The sequence below is a fragment of the Squalius cephalus genome (genome assembly GCF_949319135.1).
Source record: "Squalius cephalus genome assembly, chromosome: 17".
Lineage (NCBI taxonomy): Eukaryota > Metazoa > Chordata > Actinopteri > Cypriniformes > Leuciscidae > Squalius > Squalius cephalus.
In genome coordinates, this window is record NC_137138.1 from 18018559 (window position 1) to 18043606 (window position 25048).

General features: G+C 37.5%; 1 protein-coding gene across 2 annotated transcripts in view; it reads left to right on the forward strand.

Moving 5' to 3' along the window:
• The first annotated feature begins 6022 nt into the window (after positions 1-6022).
• The window catches only part of caln2 (calneuron 2), a 31980-nt gene continuing 12954 nt past the window's right edge, over positions 6023-25048 (forward strand). The window contains exons 1-4 of one of the 2 annotated variants that reach the window (XM_079846974.1): positions 6023-6649; positions 13890-14011; positions 17659-17802; positions 20878-20990. In XM_079846974.1, the coding sequence (XP_079703100.1) occupies positions 13897-14011; positions 17659-17802; positions 20878-20990 (372 nt within the window). In that variant the 5' untranslated portion in view covers positions 6023-6649; positions 13890-13896. Of the gene's footprint in view, positions 6650-7407; positions 7606-13889; positions 14012-17658; positions 17803-20877; positions 20991-25048 lie in introns of those variants that run through there. The other variant, XM_079846975.1, reaches the window with a different exon arrangement.

Consider the following 25048-nt stretch of genomic DNA (forward strand, 5'->3'; position numbering starts at 1 on the left):
CATTGATAAATCATTTATAATAAATACTGCAATATTTCATAAAAATAAGAATTGTCAATTTTGATTTCATGGTGACTTTAACTGTGGTTTTGTTTCATCTTTATCCTTAGAAAGTTGCTTGTGTAAGGATAAATGTTCCGTTCATTGGGAATAGAGATCTTTCATCTTAGAATAATTCATTTCCCCTATGACTCTATATTTAGCTATTTATGTATTTGTTAGTTTGCTGTTTTTACCCTCAGTACATCCTGCCGCACTTTGTTAGTCATTTGATAAATAATTCATATATGCAACACGTATATGTGTTGAGGCAAGTCAATTGAATTTTCTGGCTCAAGGGCAAAGGCTCAGAAGACTTTCTTCTGTGCTGAATCCAAGCAAATTCATTTCTGTGCTGGTAGTAAAAGTAAATACACAGATGGATGTTGGTGGTGATCGTGAGTTGAGTAGTAACAAGGGGAGAGGGGTCTTCACAGTTGGTTATCGAGTATGGAGAAGTTGTCAAGGGGCCTTTAGGGCAATAATGTGCAATGACTTTCTGTATATTTTACCAAAAGTCTAAGCCAACTTCCTGTTATTGCCCTCAAAAGGAACATTTGGACCCTTGCCCAGTTTCTTAAAAACAAACAAAGCATAAATAAATAAATAGGGTTTCATGTAGTTCAAGTATGTTGGAATGCAATCAGAATTACATACATTTTTGTGACTGTGTGTGAAAAGGTGTCTCATATTGACAGTAATTTACATTCAAATAAGAGCTCAGTTAATCAGTATATGAAATTCACTACCGAGATAACTCTGTAAACTCTGATAGGCCTACTATCTACATTATATATATAGGTTCATATAGGTAATGTAGCAATTCTTTTGTTGCTTTTTACAAACAATGAACATGTTACTTCATGTTTATTTGATAAAGTATTGGGGCTATAAGCTGGAAGTGGCAGTTCATGAAATGGAGAGATGCTGGGCTGACCTGTCACTAAAACTGCACCACATTGCTTTAGATCTACTAAATTACAAATAACTGAATATAATCATTCATGCCATATAAACAGTCAATTGGGAAAAAAAAGTTTATAAAGTTTATAAAAAAAAAAAAAAAGTTGCTGCCATACATTTTTAAGTACAATCAACTTGGATGTTTAAGTCATTTCAACTTAAATGACATTAAACTGACTGAAAAAAATTGTTGAATCTCATATTACTTATAAAAAAGTTGAAAACTGCTTAATTTATATTGGTGAGTTCAAGCAATGTAAAAACATATGTTGTCATAACTTATTAATCATATGATTTTTTTTACAGTGTAGAATAAATAAATACAAAAATAAAAATAATTTCAACGTATTTTTTAATTCTTTGATTTAAAAGAATTGTCTTTTAACCCTTGTGCATCCTTATGGACATTTTTGCCTTTTTCAGTTTTTTTTTCTTTTATTATTTTGCCTGTGTTAATGTCAACTGCATACATTGTGGCACAGGTATGTATTTTTATTGGAAATTATTTTTTTTATTTTGCACTAGGTACACAAAATAGTTCCCCTCATGACCTTTTGGACAAAAATGTCCCCATTGAAACCCATTAAAATGCTATTTTTAATCCCAGGGCCATTTAACTATAAAATGATGCAATCTTTGTTAATAGGCTTTCATTCTATTGGCAAGGCTTCAAAATTTGGTGCCATTTTTTCAGGTTTGGCCTATAAGCAAATACTCGCTTTATTCCTGTTTTCTGCTTCTGCATATTATAGAGCCAAATGGATAAATTATGCAGCTATAATTGTGTGGGTGTGTTGGTATGGATGTCAGAGTGTGGTTTGTATGTGTGCAAAAATGGTGTGCTTGTAATATTTGAGAAAGAAAAACTCTACTGCAAATCACAAATCTAAACGCTGTGTGCACCAGCTGAGTTTTGCTGGCATCATTCAAATTTGGTACTGCGCCCAAACACAATCTTACTCAAAGCAAATTTTTTGAGATATCATCCTCAAATTTGGAACACAACTTGTTTAGATTTATGGCTTTGATTTTCTAGCAGTTTTAGAGTTCAACATGTTTCATAAAATATATAATAATGTTCATAAATCATTTTCATAAGCTTAAACCTCTATAACTTTTTCCCCCACTTTTTAATGAGACCAAACTTAAGTCTATGCTCCCAAGCACAAGGGATAAATAAGTACTTATAGGAAAGTTTAATCTGGCATGTGTTTTAGAATAATAATTTGTCTTTTTTTAAAACATGTTGGCACTTAAAGCTACACTGTGTAATTTTTTAAGTTGATTCTTAGCAAAAAAACACTTTGTTCTTTCAAAATGATATGTGCTCATTAATGTGTAATTACTTCTACCAACTAATCAAGTATTCTCGTAAGTGTAGAATCTGCCATTTAGAATACATACGAGTGAGTCGCTCGAATGGCGGCAGCCATGTTGCGCCTCCATCTTGAAAATACATTAGCCAAAGAGGGACATACCTGGAAATTCAAGCTTCGCCTTTCGCGTTTTGACACTCAGTGGCACCGTGACGAATGCGAGGGGGAGATTACTCGCGACTGCCGGCAGATTTGAAATAATACGGCCACCGTAGGAGTTAAAACGCCCTCGGAATGGGAGGGGCTAGAAAGTAATATTCAGTTGGTAGTCATAAACAATTTCACTGCTAGATGGGAGAAAATCCTACACAGTGTAGCTTTAATGAAAAATATTCTATGGTGTGAAATATGATCTCTTAACTGTCTGTACTGTTGAAGGAAAAATAGTTTCACTTCCATAAAGGTCTTCTTTTTTTTCACGTTGCCCATGAAAATTTCTGGAGATCTCTTAAATGTTGTTATTTTCTCTTTTTTATCAAGCGACATTAAGAAGACCCACTTTTACAAGATTATAGCAAATATAGTTTTTACGTGCTGTTTCATGGTTGGGGTTATGTCTTTACCAGCAGAGATGGATACAGAATTAATGGTGCACTTTAAGACGGCTGTCTTCTTGTCATCTTATCGTTTTATTTTTAAATTAAACTTTATGATTTACAATTTTGTTGCTGCAGATATGCTTGCATAATATTTGGCTTCATGTAAAATCTTACAATCTTATTTTCTTCTGATTATACCAATCTAATTTAAAAGGAGTACACATTAGAAACTGTTATGTTTGAATATATGTGATTGAGGTGTAGTCTACTGTATTTCTCAAGGATTGAAGATTACGTTTTTTCATTTTAATATATTACTGGAAGATTTTCTGGGTGGGTTAATTTCCATTCCAAAGGCCTTGAAGCATTTTAATGAAGACTGGAGTAATCGAATTAGACCGATCAGAGAGGTAATGACAGCATCCATATGTTACATCTTGTTTTATGCAGCACATTCTCCGACTCAAAGTGTCACTTAGTGTTTATGAAGTGTGTGATAGTTGTGGAATGTCACGGGACTCAATTTAATTCAATATGCAAGATAGATTCTCTATTGAAACTTGAAGCTCCTTGATGGAAGCTTGACCTTTGTTATGAATGATGGGAATATGAATCAATAACTATGTGGTCTCATTTATGAGACATTTATTATTGATTTTATTTTAATATACTTGAAACTTTAGTTTTTAATCTCTGCACTTATATCTCTTAGCTTTTTACATCACTCTCTGTCTAGCCAAGATAAGGCCACTCTTATTAAGTTTGCGTGCTCTTGCCTTGTTCTGTAGACAGTAGTTGTGTGAAGACTGTAGCATTGGTGTATCATTTCCCCTGCAGTACCAGTAAGCACTTCGATGCCATCTCAAGGTCATTTGTGGAGCTGCTGTCGAACGGAATTATTCATGCCAACATGACTTCAGTTGCTAATTAAACAGACAAAAGCTAAATATTTCATGCATTTGTTGTTTCCTTTATAGAATCACCGAGGACCAAATAAACTTCAAATGAAACAACTATAATAATTATCACTGACAATCATTCACACTTCTGTTTTTTTTTTTTTTTTTGGTCACAAACTATTAGACAGTGCAAATTTACCCTTTGAGACAGTGTTAATGATCTTATTTTTAATGAGCAAGAATATAACATTTTTGAAAATGTATGAACATTAGACCTTTGGGCAATGCAGCCACAGTCTATTGAGAATAAAAGCGTTATGATGATGTAATTCTGCCACTTTCAAAAGCAAGATAATGCAGCAACAAATTCTCACTTTGCAATGTCTCTAATACTGATATCAATCATTCAGTAATATGAAAAAGGAGGTGGGTCATTGTATGTCCGACAGGCGCCCAGACCTTGCAGGGTTCAACTGGTAAAGTGATTCCCAGCAACTGCACAATGCAATATCATCATTTAGAGATGTTTGCTTCTGAACTGCTATTTAGCAGAAGTTTTTTAACCAAAGCAGCTTATTATAAGTAACTGTAGGGAAATGGTTGCCCTGTACCTTTCGTACCAAACAGGTATGGACTCTAAAAATTGGGATACTATCAATATAGAGCAGTCTAAATTAATTTATAGCTAACAGGTGCAGCCAGTGAATACTTACAAATTGTACAAATTGTAGTCGGTTACTGATTCCAAATTACATAACAAAAATTGTAGTTAGTAATGTAATACATTACACATTTAAGGTAATATAAACTTACTACTTTTTGATTACTTTATAACATTGATATCATGTTTCATGTCCTTTATTTTGAAGTGTTATTTTGAAGTGTTCCCATTTTCATGTTCTTGGTTTTGTCATGTGATCCTTATGTGCTCCCCTTGTCATGTGTCCTATGTTGTCATTGGTTTATTGTCTTGATCATTATGGTGTTCCTTGTTTAGTGATTAGTCCATGTGTATAGCCCTCATGTTCCCATTATATCTTGTCTTGTATTGTTTGTGTAACCCATTGTTGATGAGTGTTATGTTTTATGTTTCAAGTTTAGTTCATGTTATTTCAAGTCGTTTTCAATAAACTGCACATGATTTCAGTCCAACTCGCCTTCAGTGGACTATGTTGCAGGGTTCATGATGGAACTACAGAGGGTTTGTGAGTTTCATGATAAGCTATTAAGTAGGCTAATTAAATCGTAAAATGTTTAAGTTAAAGACACACTGAAAAAAATGATTTGTATAATTTAATAAATGTTTTGTATCGTAAGTGGTTGCACACAATTGATTTTACATTTAAACAAATGCATTAAGTTGAACTAAAATTGATTAAGTTCAACTTAATGCATTTGTTTAAATGTAGATAAAATCAATTGTGTGCAACCACTTACGATAAAAAAATTGATTAAATTCAACGAATCATTTTTTTCAGTGCAAAAGACTTTCAATGACAGTAATGCATGGTTAAATGTCTCACTGAGTTATAATTCAAATAATAATTGTTTGTCAGGAGTTGATTATATTATGTTGAGAAAACGCTTCTTAAAGTGGAATTTCTGTAAATCCAGTGGTCAAATGCTGTGTGGGTCTGTTTTGAGCAAAGACCTTATAGGGCTTCTTTTATTTTTTTAGAAAGGAACATTTATAAGGAATTAATAGGGATAATCAATTAGTTATGAATTTACTGCCATTGTGAGAATAACATGTAATCGATTACTTAATTTTTTTAATCTGATTAGGTAATCCAGATTACATGTAATCAGTTACTCCTCAGCACTGCATGGGTGCAGCATAAAGAACCTGTTGAGCATTCATTTGGCATTGATGAAACATGAGGTGAGTTGTATTTTGTGGAAAGAAGTAAAAAAAAATCATATTTGGTTTATTTGTGATCATTTTGCTAAATGAAAGAGCTGGTATCAAAATGTCAACTACTGCAATTTATGACTGATTAATATGGGAAATTATATCGAATTTGCAAAAATAGCTAAATGCACACAGCTGAAACAAAAACACTCCTGGCGTATTTTACCTGTTCTTTTTATCAGGTTATAAACCAAGAAATGAATAGCGGGAATGTGTGCATTATGTCCCTGTCTGCTAGTGATCCATTACTGATCTATTTTTAACTCCACCCTACACCACTCTCTCTGACACACCTGCCAGATCTCTAAAGGAGGGAAAACATTCTGGAGCAGATCGGCTGTATCAGTCCAACCGTTCGATGGCTGCAGGGCAGCGCGCCCATCTCAGCTCTATACCATCTCGATAGATTTATTGCGACCGAAAAAAAAAAAAAAAAAATTCCCGTGTGTTTTGGCAAGAGAGACTCGAGTGAAGGGGGACACCATTTTTAAGACGATTGTAAATTTGCCCGGGTGCATTCGTAAAGGACTTTAAATGCAACACACCCTTGGGCGCGCGGCGGAGAACGCCTGTTACGCACGAGGCGAGTGCGAGACGGGGGCATTTCTGAACAGATCGGTTCAATTGTTAAACTTAATAAAAAACACGACAGTGGCTTTTGGGACGAGCATATCACCTGATGGATCTTCAAGAAACTCTGCTGCGGTGGCAATGGGGCTGTCACATGCCAACGGGACCGAGAGGAGATAACTGGGGCAACTGAAAATCTCATTGTTTTTCGCAAGAATTAGTGTGCTCAGCATACTAACGTTACATATGAGACCAACCACAACTCCAACCGAAAAAAATTCACAACATTGGCATTATAAGCGCCCCGAGACTTTGAAATTACCAACAACAACAAAAACAGTCTTTGAGGAGGTGAGTGGATTTCATAGGATAGCAATGTCTTTAAAATGCTTATGAAGGTAGCCGTCTTCAGAAGACGAAGAAAAAATCGGTTAGCTATGGCACCTGTTGTGAAATGATAGCTATGTCGTAAATGGATATTCATGGTCTGTTCTTTATCGAGTGGAATTTAAATGAATCTTACATTTAAAAAGTTTGGCTAGTAGATTTTGACCTACTTTATTAAACTTTAATACAACCGGAAAACCGTTTCAGTTCGGTGTCACTAGTTGGCTAGTTACATGTAACGATCTGTAGACGTAACCGGTAAAAAGCGGGATCGCGAAGACAGCATTCGGATATTGCTATAAAAGTCGGTTATTGCTATAAAAGTCGTTCAGGAGTCTGTAGCTATTTTGGGAAAGTAACCGGCTAATTGTAGGCCTATCTTACACAAGGCTTGCACGTTAAACCTATATATTTTTTTTTTTATTATTATTATTAAAATGTAAAATCAAATGTTTATAAATCATGCCACCCAGCAATGCTATCTGTTGAAATGGTTGTGGTGATCCGAGGCGTTCATTTACGGTAAGAGCAATGTGATATTTGAATGACTAGTGATGTATGGCCCATGTGAGTTATGGCTTGTCACTCCAGTCTCCTGGGGGCAAGAGAGGCTACAAGCCCGCACTCCGAGCTGTTCGCCAGGCTGTCCGTGGGAACGCAAGCGGCTGGAGTTTTGCGGGAACGTCAGCCTAAAATGCCCTATACATTTTTTCTAACCTACCGATACTATAATAAACGATAATGGGTCCGGAAAAGTATGGTTTAGAAATGCCTTTGCGCACGGCGGATGTGTCCGGTCCGTCTCCATCCAACGGAGCATAAGAAACGGAGCTGTAGAGGGTCACTCACCCATAGGCTGAGTGCGATCCGTGGAGGCAACTGCGAGGCGTTTTGCGTTCATAACAGATTGAAAGTCTCGGGTACGATGTATTCTTGAAAACAAGGGGCTTGTTCTTGATCAGAAGCTTTTTGGCTGGTATTGAGGCAAGTGAAGTTTTCTCTGCAGATGGTGAACTGGCACTGAGTGTGAAAGCTCAATCTCTGGAGTATTTGAATCATGATTGAGTGTCAGTGAGAGTTTAGTTTTCACAGACACAAAAAAAGCCATAAGAAACTGAACCTGTAGCTTTTTTTTAAGCTGTAATATTTGATATCTGTTGAAAGATAGCTGAGTTTATAGGCTATTGTAATAATATTTCATTTTTTTATTTCTCTGAGCTTAACACTGAATCACCTGAATCAACATTGAACTGATGTATTTTGTCAACTCAAGTAGTCTATAGCCTACCTAAAATGCTTCATTGTGGTAACATTGGTGCATTTATGAAAATATAAATATTAAATATATTAAAACATATTATTTTGTATGATTAAATCAACCAGACTATTAGGTTTCATTCAAACAGATAACTAACAACTAACATGTCACAAACTGCACATTTCCACTTTGTTGTTTTTTTTTTTTTTTTTGTTTTTTTTTTACAGTGCATGATATGTCATAATCAGGATCTTATAATGGAGTTGTCATTCTGAAGATATTTTACACGCTTCATGGTGCATTATTTTTTGTTTTGTATTTTTTGCTTTAGTAATTTTCATTGTCTCTTAAAGCTGGTGTTTCTTATGCTTGACTTCACATGCACATGTTTTATGTTGAAAAAAAGGAATTTGAACCATGATAGAAGGGTTAAACTGTATTTTTGATGTGGCTGTTGTGGACACAACGTGTTAAGTGCAAAGGGTCCCTGCAGCAGCTCTGATATTTCTCTGATGCAACCACAATGTCAGATCTTTCCCTCCCTCCATCTCTTTCTACATCTTTTAAAGACCATTCATAAGGTTTTCACATTTCCGTCAAAATCAGCTTCCATCTGCATTCTCAGTGACCTTGTGAAGGTCGTATAATTGTGTCTTAGATGCCATTGTGTCTTTGACTGTCAGATTTTCACTCCCTGAACTATTTGTTAGACTGAATCTCTTTTATTGCTTTGAGGACGAGTACAACAGTTGACCTTGTGAAGGTGCATTCTTGTTGTGGCTCATTATCGTCACTGTCCCATGTGTTTCTGTTTGCGGTCATTTAAGGAACTGGCTAACATGCGTCCTAGGTTGGTGTGATGTCTGTCACCGAAATGCCAATGAATCCTCTTTAAGAGGTCCTGGAACAGTGCCAGGAGCAGATGTGCAAAACCAAAAAGTCAAGATAACACCTGCCACTCACGACATGTGAAAGCCTCACACCTTTTCCGATACCGGACGATGTGTCGGTCCCATGAGTCAGACCAGCTAAAAGGTGTCTTGGAAGAATCCATTAATATAGCATCATATGTTATTTGTCATGCCAACAATGGATGTCACTTCCTTTCAGTATCTCACTCTTTCTCTTTCTCCTTTCTTTTTAAAACTATTAAATGACCAGTCTAAAGGCTTAATGTGACGGCAATGACTAAAGACTCAATGTGACGGCAGTTTCGCTCAATAACAATTTGCATCAGCATTCACACAGCATGCCTGTGAATTAGATATGGGTCAGATTAGGATTTAAAGAAGTTTAGAATAGAATGTTTGTCAAGGTTACTCTTGCAACCTCAGAATAACGTACTTCAGAATCCGTTACCAAAGCAACAACATATAGTACAATTTGGCCTTGGTTATTTGTGATTTGCATGTTTTAGCAAGTAAATGCCAAGAAATTGAGGGTCATTTGACTGACAACATTTTCCAAATGACTTTATGTTGCCTTTTAAAAATGCATTGCTAAAATATTGCATTTACTTCTATTTTGCATTTCTTTTTAGCTTAATGTACTGTTCAATATTTTGGGGTCTGTTAGATTAAAAAATAAATATATTCTCTTATGCTCAACAAGATATACAGTACATTTTGCATTACACAAAAATACAGTACATTTGTAAAATAAAATACAGTAATGTTGTGAATTCTTTTTTGTGCAATTTATAATGTTTTCTATTTTTATATATTTTAAAATAAATATGCTGAATTTTCAGCATCATTAGGCTACTTTTCTAGTCTTCAGTGTCACATGATCCTTCAGAAATCATTTTTTTATTTTGATTTGCTCATTGGTGCTCAAGTGACATTTCTTATTATTGTCAATGTTGAAATATGGTTGTGCTGTTTAATATTTTTGTAATATAACCATGATGCAGACAAAGTCTGTTTTCCAGGATTCTTTGATGAATAGAAAGTTCAAAAGAACAGCATTATTAAATAGACTTGTTTGTAACAATGTAAATGTTGTTACTGTCAATTTTGAATAATTTAATGCAACTTATGATTGGTAGTGTATGTTAGAATCCACCACACCACACAGGTCAAATTTAAAAAATGAACTAAATGACTCATCAATGGCTCTTTAAAATATTCATGTGTAGCTGCCCTTAGTTGAGCCTAGTATCAATCAAACTGCACCCAAACCTGCCTTTAGCTAAAGCCCTTTTAATATCTATGGTAATTACAGTAGCACAGAACCCAATTGTAGAGCTAGGGTTCGTCCTTGGTGAGCATCAACACAAATTAGCTGCTTCGACCCCTCTGCCAGCTCCCCATAATTTACCCTTAATTTACATGAAACTCTCTTGACAGAGGCTCAGAGGATTCCCTATTATAATTTTAGAAAAGCGTAAGCTTTGTGCTTTCTGGTGTTTTAGATGTGTCTATAGATTTACAAAAACTCTCTAAGGTCTCTCTCTCTCTCTATCTCTCTCATTTTAACAGCATCACAGGGGCTAAATTGATTGAAACAGACCAGACACTCGAGACACATCGAAGCCTTTGCTTGATGCACTGACGGTGAATCAAAACTCTTAAGAAAACAAAAACCTAAATCCTGTGGAAATTTCTCATCTTTTGGCAGGCTACTAGAAACAGATCCACAGTTATCAGTCCATAAACAGTTCAACTAAATTATATGGATAACTTATCTATGTTGGCACTGTCATTGTTTTCATAAAATAAAGCCCTGTTGTGCTCATAGGGGAAAAAAAGAAAGAAAAACAAATCAATGGCTTAAACGAATTAGCCCTCAGACACACATTTTCAGTGGGGCCACTTAAAAAAAAAAAAAAAAAAAAACGCTTCAATTTAATACAAATATTTATTGATTAAAACTGAGCAACATAATAATTGAAGTGAAAAAATATTGATATAAATATTGATGTAAATTAGGGCTAAGTTCTCTCAAGTCCTTGGGATATTGCAGGGGTTCTCAACCCTAGTCCTCGAGGGCCACTTTTCCAGCAGAGTTTAGCTCCAACCTTAATCAAACTCATCTGCCTGTAGCTCTAGTAATCCTAAAGAGCTTAATTAGCTGGTTCAGGTGTGTTTGATTAGGGTTGGAGCTAAACTCTGCAGGAAAGTGGCCCTCGAGGACCAGGGTTGAGGACGCCTTGTATATTGTATACTTATATTTCAGTTAATTATATATATATATATATATATTTATATTAGGGGTGGGGATCTATTGGTACCTCACGATTCTATTCAAAGCTATTCTTGAGGTCACAATTCGATTAAAAATCGATTCTCGATTTTGAATCAAATTTCGATTCAATATATGCATGGATTTGATTCTAGTTTACTTTTTGTGTCACTTTTCTTATTTGACTGCGGTAGACAGTTTAATAGGTCTAGAAGAAAAATAATCCCCCTGAATGAAATGTGAACCTTGAAATGTAGCCTATTTAGTTTTTCTTCCTATTTTAGTCACTCCAATATTATAAAACAAATCCCATTTAAGCTGACTAAAACACTGTATAGTCATCACTGTATGAATTAAATATAAACTGATTCATATTAAAGATACAAAAGTGATTCAGTCAAAAGCAGTGAGTGATTTTTTTTAATTAACATTAAAAAAACAGACCACAACAATTTATGAGGCTTCTGTCCCTTTAAGAATGAATGCACAGATCTAATATACTGTTACACATCTCCTTGCGTAGAACATAACAGACGGTGTTTACGTGAATACATCACACAATGTGCATTTACAATTGTGTGTGTATTTGACCAAGCAAGATTTTTCCCCCACCCCTATATATATAAATATATGCAATTAACACAGCATCCGTTTTTTTCTATCATCCTTTGGCTAGTGTTACATTTTCATAGAGACATCAGTAGCTGTTTTAGTATCAGTGATACTGGCCTTCATTAATAAAAAGATGCCATTAAACAAGTACAGAATTTAAAATATAAAATATACTATATATTGTCTTTCTGTAGTCTCTACATTAATTTGGAGATTAACTGTGAAATTATTACATTATAAAATATATTTAAAAAGTGTTTAATTGCGATTAATCACATAAAAAATGTTTGTGTGATTAATCAAGTAAATTATTTTAATCGATTGAGGAACACCTGTTCAATTTCTCATTAATGAAATTATCTAATCAACCAATCACATGGCAGTTGCTTCAATGCATTTAGGGGTGTGGTCCTGGTCAAGACAATCTCCTGAACTCCAAACTGAATGTCAGAATGGGAAAGAAAGGTGATTTAAGCAATTTTGAGCGTGGCATGGTTGTTGGTGCCAGACGGGCCGGTCTGAGTATTTCACAATCTGCTCAGTTACTGGGATTTTCACGCACAACCATTTCTAGGGTTTACAAAGAATGGTGTCAAAAGGGAAAAACATCCAGTATGCGGCAATCCTGTGGGCGAAAATGCCTTGTTGATGCTAGAGGTCAGAGGAGAATGGGCCGACTGATTCAAGCTGATAGAAGAGCAACTTTGACTGAAATAACCACTCGTTACAACCGAGGTATGCAGCAAAGCATTTGTGAAGCCACAACACGCACAACCTTGAGGCGGATGGGCTACAACAGCAGAAGACCCCACCGGGTACCACTCATCTCCACTACAAATAGGAAAAAGAGGCTACAATTTGCACGAGCTCACCAAAATTGGACAGTTGAAGAATGGAAAAATGTTGCCTGGTCTGATGAGTCTCGATTTCTGTTGAGACATTCAGATGGTAGAGTCAGAATTTGGCGTAAACAGAATGAGAACATGGATCCATCATGCCTTGTTACCACTGTGCAGGCTGGTGGTGGTGGTGTAATGGTGTGGGGGATGTTTTCTTGGCACACTTTAGGCCCCTTAGTGCCAATTGAGCATCGTTTAAATGCCACAGCCTACCTGAGCATTGTTTCTGACCATGTCCATCCCTTTATGACCACCATGTACCCATCCTCTGATGGCTACTTCCAGCAGGATAATGCACCATGTCACAAAGCTCGAATCATTTCAAATTGGTTTCTTGAACATGACAATGAGTTCACTGTACTAAAATGGCCCCCACAGTCACCAGATCTCAACCTAATAGAGCATCTTTGGGATGTGGTGGAACGGGAGCTTCGTGCCCTGGATGTGCATCCCACAAATCTCCATCAACTGCAAGATGCTGTCCTATCAATATGGGCCAACATTTCTAAAGAATGCTTTCAGCACCTTGTTGAATCAATGCCACGTAGAATTAAGGCAGTTCTGAAGGCGAAAGGGGGTCAAACACAGTATTAGTATGGTGTTCCTAATAATCCTTTAGGTGAGTGTATATAATCTGATATACTAAATAATCTGAAACTAAAAAACATCTGTGAATTTTACATTAAAAGAGGCAGCTTTACCATTAGAACTTTCGCAGAACTTTACCGTAAAACATATGGTAGTGTCATTTTTACATTTTACAGGTTGTACATAATTTTACAGTTAAAAACATATTTCATTAACTGAAATATAAGTGTACAATATACCACTGTAATCTGTTTTATACCTTTATAATAGACTGACATCTTAAAAACACTGATGGTAAAGAAAAAATGGAATGAATCAAAGTTTATCACAAGTAGCTTTTCCACAAGCTGAGGTAAATGCTAATATAAAGTGTGTATACACAGTGTTTGTACATACGGGCATTTATATATTTGAATGTTATCCTTAAAAAATAAACTTGATTGAAAATACTCATAGTTGTAATTTACTCTCCTTTCACACCGCTGTGTTTATTATACACTGAGGAACCTGTTCGCCTGCGCTCTATCATTATTTCTAGGTCTAGTCACTTTCTTTCAGCAACAGACATGAGATCATTGTTCACTTTTGGAGGGCCCGGTGAGGCCGCAGGCACAGGGGTTGCGTGTTCATCGATTCATCTCAGTTGTTTGTTGTTCCTTTGAAGGGTGAAGATGCCTTTTCACCATGTGAAAGCAGGGCTGCTCTACACAGACAACTTCCTGAGCACCTCTCTCTCTGAAACCAGTGAAGAACAGCTTGCCAACATCTCCACAGAAGAGCTTGGCGGTGAGTGTGTGTGTGTTTTGTTTGGATGGCTGCTATATGTATCAATTCTGAATGTTAAATTCTGAACTCTTTCCCGTTTCATTCCAAACATGCATGCTATTATTATTTTATTAAACACAAGGAAAATTGTGTCAGTAAGTTTGTGTAAAACACCAAAATGTAGGTTGTTTTGTAAAAATCTATTTCTCTGCTGATCTCAAATCTTATTTTCCATTCTGCATATTTCTAGTTTGAATTTTGGTTATGACACATGGAAGAACCAAATGCCATTTTGGCATCACTGATGTCATTTCTTGGCACAAGGCATCTAGTAGATTTTTGAATCTGAATGTGAACATGAGATTTCAGTTTCAGCATAGGGGAAGAGTATAACTTAAAGAAGATTAGAACTTAAATTTTGCTTTGTTCCACACAGAAATCTGTAGTATGGCTTCAGAAAACTTGGAATATATAGTTTTTGTCTTTTTTTGGAGTTTGCCTGCCCCTGGTAATTATTAACTGATTCTGAAACATCAAGAGGGTGAATTTTTATAAACTTTTTCTGATAAACTACTTCCTCACTGTTTTTAATGTGGTCATTCAGTGCTACTTAATAAAGCTAACCAAATGAACCACAGGGTTTACTCTCTCTCTTGTGCCTTCTGATAAACATTACAAACCCATTACAGTTTCTGACCCATACAGTCCAATGCAACTGTAAGTTTCACTTCCTCATCTTGTCTTGCTGGTCGGTTAAGGCACTACCTTAGGGCACACAAGAAGAAAATTGATGGAGGGTTTGAGGGTAGAAACAGTACAGTGGTTGATTTGAAGAGATGTTTGAGCTGTGAAACTCTCAGATGGCCTTAAAGCTTGCAGCACCTTCTTTTAAAATGATTGTTTTGACAGACCATGAACTGAGGGATGTCTACAATGGAAGGTTCAGCATTTTGCATATTCATGAGATGAGGGTTAAGAACTGTAAGTGGCAGTTCAGAGGAGGTCTGCATTTGCAAAAAGAAAAACTCTTAAGGTAGACAAAGATGACCATGTTAAATAATGAGCCAATGACTGGATCAACTTATTGGTTTACTCATATTGAATGAAATCTAGAACCTTTTGGCATTTGTCTAAATCTGGTACTAAGTTGCAAGTAATGAATTCATAGACAAATAGCCTTTGTTAGTAGGAAAGAGTGGAGAGGATTTGGTTTTGCTAATGGCAGAGGAATTAACCCACATGTTCTATTGAGATTGACTTTACATTCCAGTGTTTGGGGTCCCAGAGACCCCCAATGGTATATGTTTAAAAATACCAATTGTAAAATAATAGGTTTCAAAAATTAACCTCTTAATATTTATTAATTCCCATTTTTTTTTATTATGTACTATTCAGGAAAAACTTAATTGTTAGGGTTATGTGTTTTGTTTTCGTTTTCCCTGTTCCTGTTTTGCTACTTAGTTCCCTTAGTTAATGATTACGTTCACCTGTTGTTCATCGAGTTTCCTTGTTATCTCTGTATATTTACGTCCTTAGTTTCCTCTGTTTATTATTCCATGTCATCAACAACAAAAATCGTTAAACGTTTTATGCCTTTCGGCCATTTATTTACACGACAAAGTGCAAGTTTTTGTGTAAACTACAAAAACGTGAATTTGTGAAAACGGTGATGTCATGCGCATGCGTATTACATGTTCAGTCTATAGGCGTGTAGTGTTTCTTTACAAAGTGACTACTACTAGCCTGGCATGGCTAATACAGCTTTTTTTAATCGTTAAGATCGTTTTTTCATAGATCCGTGTTTGACAACGTTCATGTCTGTATGCGAAAAAACACAAAAGGAGAAACCTTTCCATCGTTGTCAAGTAAACATACCCTTAGTTTATCGTGGTCTTTTGCTAATTCTCCCGAAAAGAAAAACACAGAAGAGTGCCTTCTGCATGAACGCAAACACGTCTAGGGATTGATCCCGGGATGGGGACATAGTAACATTGCTGGGATCAGTCCTGGAACAGTCCTGTGTGAACAAAAGGCAGGACCAATGCCATAAGGGGTGTATCGAAGTGAAGACGCACGTGTCGTCGCAATTAAGTAGTTATCGTGACTCTTTGACTGGGTGTTTTAAATGCAGATCAACGTTCACGTTGCATATTAACTTATAGTAGAAAGTTTGTGTTTGTCAAGGAACAAAGAAAAAGTTTGTGTTCGTAATAGAACAAAGGAAGGATTAAAAAAATGTCTGCAAACACGTCACATCCTGATGTAATTTGTCTTTACGGGATCTGTATGGGATGTGTGTGAACGCATGCACAGATTCCAGAAAAGCACTGGCAGTGTGAATGAACCAAGAGCAAACGATCCTGGGACACAGTATCAGTGTATTTTCCGGAATTGTTGTGTGAAATGGGCTTCTGTAACATTTTTAATTGTGGACATTTGAAGCATATTATTACATTTTGTTTATAATCACTTCTCACATGATTAAGCCCAAGATTAATATAGAAAATGAAACTATATGGAAAAAATGTAATGAAATTTAAACTGCCAGTAGGTGGCAGCAAATCCCTGTCTTAACGAGTGAGTCGTTTAATCATTCAGTCAAACGATTCCTTCAAAACGTGGACTCATTCCGTTGATCGGAAAAGCACAATTATGGCTCGACTGGATTTGCTGCGAAATTGAGCGAAACTAGACAAGGATCTAAGTCTAAAATGAAAGTCACCTAACATTAACTTCTTGTTTATTAAACTGTTGTATAAAATCAATAGGCTATCACATTTGCAATCGTGCTGACATTCGGTAAAACAGCAGAATATATTCTGTAAGTATTACAAACAAGAACTCATACAGAGACATTTTTGCCCCATATATCTTGATTTTTGGGGGGCATTTTAATTATTTTTGGTGGCACTTTTGCCCCAAGGTTTTCAAAGGCGCATATTTAGTGTGCTGTGACTGAATGTTGCAAATGTTGATTTCTGAATGTTGATTTCCATGACGGGGGGTGGGGCTCTTTTTTGAGTCCAAGCAGACGGAGGTCCCTTCTGTTGCAAGGCCCGTTTCAAGTGAAACGAATGAAACATAGCAAGGGCCCCTACTGTGAGGGTTAAGGATATTTTATCTAAAGCAGTGAAAAAACATTCAGGATTTGTGAAATGCAGGAAGCTCTCAGTTCAGCATATTACAAGATGCATAGCACCTCAGCCTCTTTATCCCAGAATAACACCAAGGTGGGTCTTTAAGATGGCAGAAAAAAAGTGTAATACTCCTCAGAAATGATCTGAGATACATGTGTTATTTTTGTTGTTGCCATTTGCAACTTGGTGTGGGTTCCTTAACCTGAACTGAACTGAAAAACCAGCACTGATGCCCTTTGAAACGGTGGATAAACATTCAGTCACAGCACACTAAATATGTGCCTTTGAAAACAGAATGAGCTGCATTTAGTATGTCTGCTGTTTGTGTGATTGGACTCTGTGATCTTACTGCTGAGAAAAACATGCATTATATAATACATACATAGTCTAATGCTCACTGATGCAATGCACACGTTCAGCTGATTCACTTGAATTCTGAACGTCAATTGAGCTATTTGTGATTACTTACTGTTCTGCACCGCGTTGTTAATACATTTTGGTTTTGTCTCGTTCTTCTGTTTCTCTCTGCAGAGATTCGTGAGGCATTCCGAGTTCTAGACAGGGATGGGAATGGATTCATCTCGAAGCAGGAGCTGGGTATGGCCATGCGCTCTCTGGGGTACATGCCCAGTGAGGTGGAGCTGGCTATTATCATGCAGAGACTGGATATGGACGGTGAGTCACTCTCTCTCTACATCTATCTTATTCTATGGTTCATTCTGAGCTAGCACCATTCACACAAACAAAAGAGCGTCTGCCTTTTGATCATCTGTAAAAACAGCTTTACAGTCTGTCACAGACCCCTTCCAATCCTTGCACTGGAGACATATATGACCTTCTGAACAGTTCATGCTGAAGCAATCATAGAATTGAAGAATTTATCCAGCACATGGGGCTGTAAATAGATGAATTCTGTGAGGTGAATTCTGAGAAACCTTTGTCTTACTGTGTGTGTGCATGTGTGTGTGTCCGGCTCCGGGAGTCCTTCAAGGTCAGACCAGTTGACTGAATGGTTAGAGAACATGCATTGATATAGCTAATCAATCAGCCTGAGAGCCTGTTATTGATCCCCACATTTTTGTGCAAGTATGGTGTTTAATGAAACTCACACTATGTGGTCTGGGGAGATCTTTTACACCTCATAATATGAATTTTATTAGTTTAAGGTCAGTGTCACATCTATAATACCATTCTAAGATAAAGTAAAATAAAATGTCTTTTTCAAAATATATTTGACCTTAAAGACTTCTGCATAGCTTTGCTGTGTCAGCTTTAAGCACAGTTATATGACTAGTTGGGCACATTTAAGCTTTTTGAGCTTGAAAAATATAGAAAATATGTTCTATAGTCAGGGGTGCGCTTAACTGGTGCGCATGCGTTGTAAAAATAAACGATGCGCAGCAGAAAACGTGGAGGGAAGTGTACCAACATTTTTGGGGACAGGGACACGTTTACTTACTGGAGTAGGATTTTTCTCCATCTCTGGTAAGATGGCAATTATGATGTGTGTTCACTGTTCAATAATTATTATGGGTGCAACGGATCGCAGTTGATTGTGATTTGCGGATTAACTGCTAAGTTTAACCTTTATAGAGTGGAAGTTTTACAATTTACACATTTAAACAATTTAAAACGGGGAAGAAGAGGCGAAAATCGGTACTCACGCGTTATCTGTGCGCACAGCCTCACACACCCGAAGCGCGTGCATGCAGAGAGAGAGAGAGAGAGAGAGAGAGAGAGAGAGAGAGAGAGAGAGAGAGAGAGAGAGAGAGAGAGAGAGTGCTCGACAATGCTCGAACAATGAATGAATTCCTCTTTCGCATTTTCTTGCACTTGAACAGACACATACACACAAAATGAAGTCAAAATACCCGTCTCGGCAAGTATTCACTTAATTATGTCATAAGTGAACAGCTGAGAAAGAAACCAGATGTGTGTCAGTATATTCGGTCCGTGCATTCGGTCTTAAAGTGACAGCCTAATATTCCTGCTGTTGTCTGTGTCATTAATGTTAATAAAATAAAAATAAACATCATCATCATCATCATCATCTACCATGTTTGAGAGAAAAGAAGAGGAAAGTGATGGAGGAAAGTGTCAGGAGGAAAGTGATGACGACAAGCTTGTAGGATATGTGTACCGCGTCCCAAGCAGCATCTCTAGGTGCTCCCTTGAGAACCAGACCAAAAAAGTTATGTGCAGTATCCAGTTCTGTACAGAATGCATATATGAATGTTCATATTTATTGTATTTCAGTAATAAATATTTAAGATTCAGCAGCCAAGTGGAGACGAGGCTTTGAAGCAAGCGGTTGCACTAGGATGATAACGGCTTTCTCTGACTTATCACTCAAAGTTCCACTCGCTCTCAGCTGGTGTTTAATTCCTTTTGTACATCTCAGACCAGTCACTTTCTTTCTCTTTTTCAGGAAGGATTGAGAGAGGAAGTTTGTGAGCTGTTATGTATGCTCACAATTGCTCACATGCCATAGATATTTTCTGGTTTAAATTTGCCTGGCCCATCATATTCACTTTTTAGCGCAATTTTCCTACGGACAAAATTGCGATTGTTAACTCATGATTTCTGTTCTGTCTGTGCGCACCAATCTTGCACTTCTATCTCCTCCTCAACCAGACCACCTAGAGACTTCGGGTTTTCGGCATTATGTTAAGGAAGGTCTAATCTCGGGAACGCACACACACACCAAAAAAAAAACAAAAAAAAAAACATAAAAACATTTACTATCTCTTAGTGTTGTGATCCCATGACGTCAGAAAATTGCGCTAAAACACTCACTGAGTTTTTATTACTTGTTTGAAGTAAACTGCACAAGAAACCAATGGGAGATGAAATTTTGAATAGAAAATATCATTGCCAGTTTTAAATTGTAATCAACAAACTCGAATATATCAGATCTGCAGCCTATTACTTAGTTCAAAGACCCTGGTTTCATGGTTTAATTTAGCTGAGCAGCGCCAATAAAAACCACATAATAAATCAATCTCATAGAAGGGTAGATCCTATTAGATTACAATTAAATCACTATTCTGTTCTGTTATACTCTATTCTTGAACTTTGTCCTCACCAGCCGCAATGTAAAACGTTTCCAGCGACAAGCAATTTGTCTTGTCCTGACTGAACTTGAAATTGCTGTGCAACGTGACTATTTCAACTAGTCAGAAGACTAGAAGACTGGTTAGGACGAAAACTTAAGATATCTTAAAAAATATATTTTATAACTTGTTGCTTTATAGTGTTGCGTCTGGTTAGGACACAATGTTACGGTTTCTGTTTGTGTTGCATTAAAAACTGCTTCAGTGATCTAGCAATGTATCTATATACAGATAAACCTATAATGCTAAAACTAAAATCAGTCATTTTAAAATTCTAAAATGAATTTAGGCATCACAACATTATAATGTACAGTATGGAAATGGATATTCATTCTAAGATCTGATAATAAAGATGACATTTAAAGCAGTGTTATTAAATTATTAGTGTTTTAAAGATGGCCTTTAAGTGAGCGCAAGATGACAGCAAAAGCAATACAGTTGTAAAAATAAAGGGAATGTTAATGCACAATTGAATATCCTGCATCTGAAGATATTTTTTCAATATGGACGAATCTCATTTCAACTGATAAGCATCATGGTACAGATATGCAAGATTCCTTTGTTTTACTTAAACTTATCGAGGCTCTTTTTTGAAATTCTCTCTAATTCTAATCCGAATGTTCTCTTCTTGATGCAGGTGATGGACAGGTGGACTTTGATGAATTTATGACAATATTGGGGCCTAAACTCGTTTCTTCTGAAACCAGAGAGGGCTTCTTAGGCAGCACTATAGACAGCATATTCTGGCAGGTATGGAAAACATTTCTTCCTATATTTCAGTGTTCTCTTCATTGTTTGCGCGTGCATTTGTGTTCTGAGCATATGGATAAGATTACGGGTCACGCTCTTCCCTCTCCGATTGCTTCCTCCATCCCGTGACGACTGGTAAATGTGATTCTTCCCAGATTGCGGCTTCAAAGTGAACATTCGTTCAAATAGTGAGGAAATCCCAGTTTCACTTCCAAGAGATTTCTGTGAGCGTCGAGGAAGGCATATTAATTGAAAGATTTGCCACTTAAAAGGGAAGTATAGATCTGAATTAGTCATCACAGGCATTTGGCTATCTTTTTTTTTTTACTTTCTCTCTCTTTAGGTCTTCATCTCTGCTTTTATTAAATAAGAATTTAGACCTACAAAATAGCTGACTTCCTGTCTTTAAGGAGCAGTGTTGAGTTTATATTTGCATGTTTATGTGTAGCGTCTTTCCCTCACAGAGGAATCTGAGCGGTGTGTGTAGGAGTGAGTAACAGCAAGGTCACAGACACTGGTTGTCTAGAAGGTGATTTAAATGCTCATCTCAACACACCTTTAGTGGGATACAGTGACTCATAACTGCAACGATAATCCATGTCATCACACCAGCATACCAAACACCCTCTCCCTCTCTGATGTTATTATGAGGCCAATACAAGTCTAATAATGGCACAATGACAAAACCTCCTGGGAAATATTGTGTTTTGACAGAGCAGCTCTTACTGAGATCATGCAAGTCTGCAAGATGCAAGTCTTTTGCATTGTTAAAAAAAAATCAAATAAAGTCTGTTATTTTAAACTTTCTATTCACCAAAGAATGATTCAAGTTATTTATCATGGTTTCCAAGAAATATTATGCAGAACAACTACAACTATTATTGATAATAATAAGAAATCTTTCTTGATAAATAAATCAACATATTAGAATGATTTCTGAAAGGGTTAGTTCACCCAAAAATAAAATTTCTGTCATTAATTTGTGTTCTGAAGATGAATGAAGGTCTTACGGGTTTGGAATGACATGAGGGTGAGTAATTTTTGAGTGAACTAACCCTTGAATAATCATGTGACACTGAAGACTGGAGTAATGATGCTGAAAAAATTCAGCTTTGCCATCACAGGAATAAATTACACTTTAAAATATTTACAAATGGAAAACTGTTACAGTACAGTACAGTTTTTACTGTATTTTTATCAAATAAAGTCAGCCTTGGTGTACATAAGTGACTTCTTACAAAAACATTTTTAAAATGTTACTGTCCTCAAACTTTTGAACGGTAGTATATATCAAATCATTTAATTAATGTCAGGGTTATGTTTAGTTCTGTTCAGTTTGATTGTCGTTTATGTTGAAGTGGTTGTGTGATTTTATTTTTTTAGTGATCTTATGTTTTTGGACTTAATCATTAGACTGTTTTGCTGATATCTCCTTCGTCATAATGTGCTTTCCTACAGCTACCCATTACAATTAAATTTTTTTTTTATACAATTTATTTAAAATATATTAAAAATTACTACAAAATGAATAATTATGTCTACTAATTTTAAAAATGTCGTTTAAAAATGTTCTTAACAAGATTGTCAATGGGGACGTCAGAGACAACTACAGTCAATCATGGATTATTAGGAACACATTGGCATTTGTTTTCCCCACCCCGAGGAGTACAAACCTGAGGTGTGTTTGTAGAGTTGCTGCCAACAGCCCAATTTTGACAGTGGAAATTATTTGAGACAAACACAGTCAGCATTAACCAGTCTCACTAGCAACGCATTCTAGCCGTCTGTGATGTGTAATTCACAAGTATATTTGTCTATTGTTTTACTATTTTTCCAAACAACCCTACTGCATGGATGCTGGTCAGTTTGGCACCTGCATCAACATCAGCTGCTTTAATTTATGTAGTTTACCTCTATTGTCTTGCATTACATTACAAGCACATTTTAATATATATAATGTATAATCTATAGAATTTTAACATGTATAGGTGTCTTTTCTATATACACTCCCATTCAAAAGTTTGAGGATAGTAATAGCCTATTATTTTAATCTTTTTGAAAGAAATCTCTTATTTGCATCAAGGCTGCATTTGATCAAATACAGTAAAAACAGTAATATTGTGAAAAATGATTACAATATTTATATTCTTTTATTAATTAATTTGCTTTAGTGGCAAATAAATTGTTTAATTATTTTTGTTCAATTGTGATTTAGTAAACTGAATGAGCAAGTGTCAAGCAAATCACATTTCCAATCACATATGGTTTCCAATTCTATCTTGTATAATTCAGTTCTCGATTCATTAATATCTGATAACAAAATTATCTGTGCAGAAGATAAAAATATCAGAGCAAATGTAAAACTTACTTGATGTTGTATGTAATGCCCAAAAATCATGGAACTTCTATGGCTCATGAATATGAATTAGGTAATTTCAGACCAAGCTAATTATTATTCATGGTCTTTTCTCCCTAGACTTTGAGCTGGCCAAATAGTTTACAAACAACATGTAAACATGTAAAAAAAAAATGATTGGGCTATAATTGTAACGTCTCAGGGTAGAAGATAAAGTTCTAGGCAAAGATCCAAAATACTCAATATTTATTTAAACTGAAGAATACTCGAAACCGTGTGCGTGCACAGACAGAGTGCTAACAACACAAACATTGACCGACAACTGAAGAGTGAAAAGGGAGAACTTAAATACACAGACAGATGAACACAAGACAGGTGATGCAGATGATGATGATGATGAACAGGTGGGTAATTGAGGGAGTGAGTTCAGGTGTGGAAACAAGGAGGATTCTGGGAAGTGTAGTGATGACAAGACGATGACAGACGGTGAATGTGACATTACATTGGGCATCCTGGAGTCAGTGACCGGAGGGAGAACAGGGACAGGACAGACAGGAGACTCCAGGATGGTATCATGGACCGTGGTGGAGCAGGCTGAGCAGGGGACCACGGCGGGGCAGGCTCAGGAGGAGCCCACTGCAGTGCAGGCTGAGGAGGTGGCCATGGCGAAGCAGGCTCACCAGGGGGCCATGGCGGAGAGGACCCCTCGGGCGGCCACGGCGGAGAGGACCCCTCGGGCGACCACGGCGGAGAGGACCCTTCGGGTGGCCATGGCGGATCGGGCTGGTCCGGAGGCCTATTGCCCCAAGAAAAAAATTTCTTGGGGAGGCTCCCCGGCGAAGAGGGCTTTGAGCTGGGCAGGACCAGCGGCGATGAGGGCTCTGTGCTGGGCGGCGATGAGGGCTCTGTGCTGGACGTGGGCAGCGATGAGGGCTCTGTGCTGGGCGGCGATGAGGGCTCTGTGCTGGGCGGCGATGAGGGCTCTGTGCTGGGCGGCGATGAGGGCTCTGTGCTGGGCGTGGGCAGCGATGAGGGCTCTGTGCTGGGCGGCGATGAGGGCTCTGTGCTGGACATGGGCAGCGATGAGGGCTCTGTGCTGGGCGGCGATGAGGGCTCTGTGCTGGACGTGGGCAGCGACGAAGAGGGCTCTGAGCTGGACGGGACCAGCGGCGAAGAGGGCTCTGAGCTGGTCGGGACCAGCGGTGAAGAGGGCTCTGAGCTGGTCGGGACCAGCGGCGAAGAGGGCTCTGAGCTGGACGGGACCAGCGGTGAAGAGGGCTCTGTGCTGGACGGGACCAGCGGTGAAGGCTCTGGGCTGGCGGGCATGACGCTTGCTGTCACAGGCCCGGCGGGCATGATGCTCATAGTCTCAGGGACAGCGGGCACGACGCATACTGCTTTGGTCTCAGCAGATTTGGCGTGAAGTGCGGGCTCTGATGGACTGGCGTGAAGTGCAGGCTCGGCTGGACTGGCGTGAAGTGCAGGCGGTGGCATGGCGTGCCACGGGAGGAAGCTCTCCAGACAACTGTAGAGTGCCTCTCTCCAGTCCAGACCGGTGAGATCTGGAAGCTCCCTCGGATCGACCACCTCGGCCCCAATCCGGTAACACGCCTTGATCGCCTCGTTGTTTAGAGAGCTGGTGATAGCGAGAAGACTAAACCTCCTGGTGTAGTCGAACAGATCGCGGCTATCCAGGGCCAAA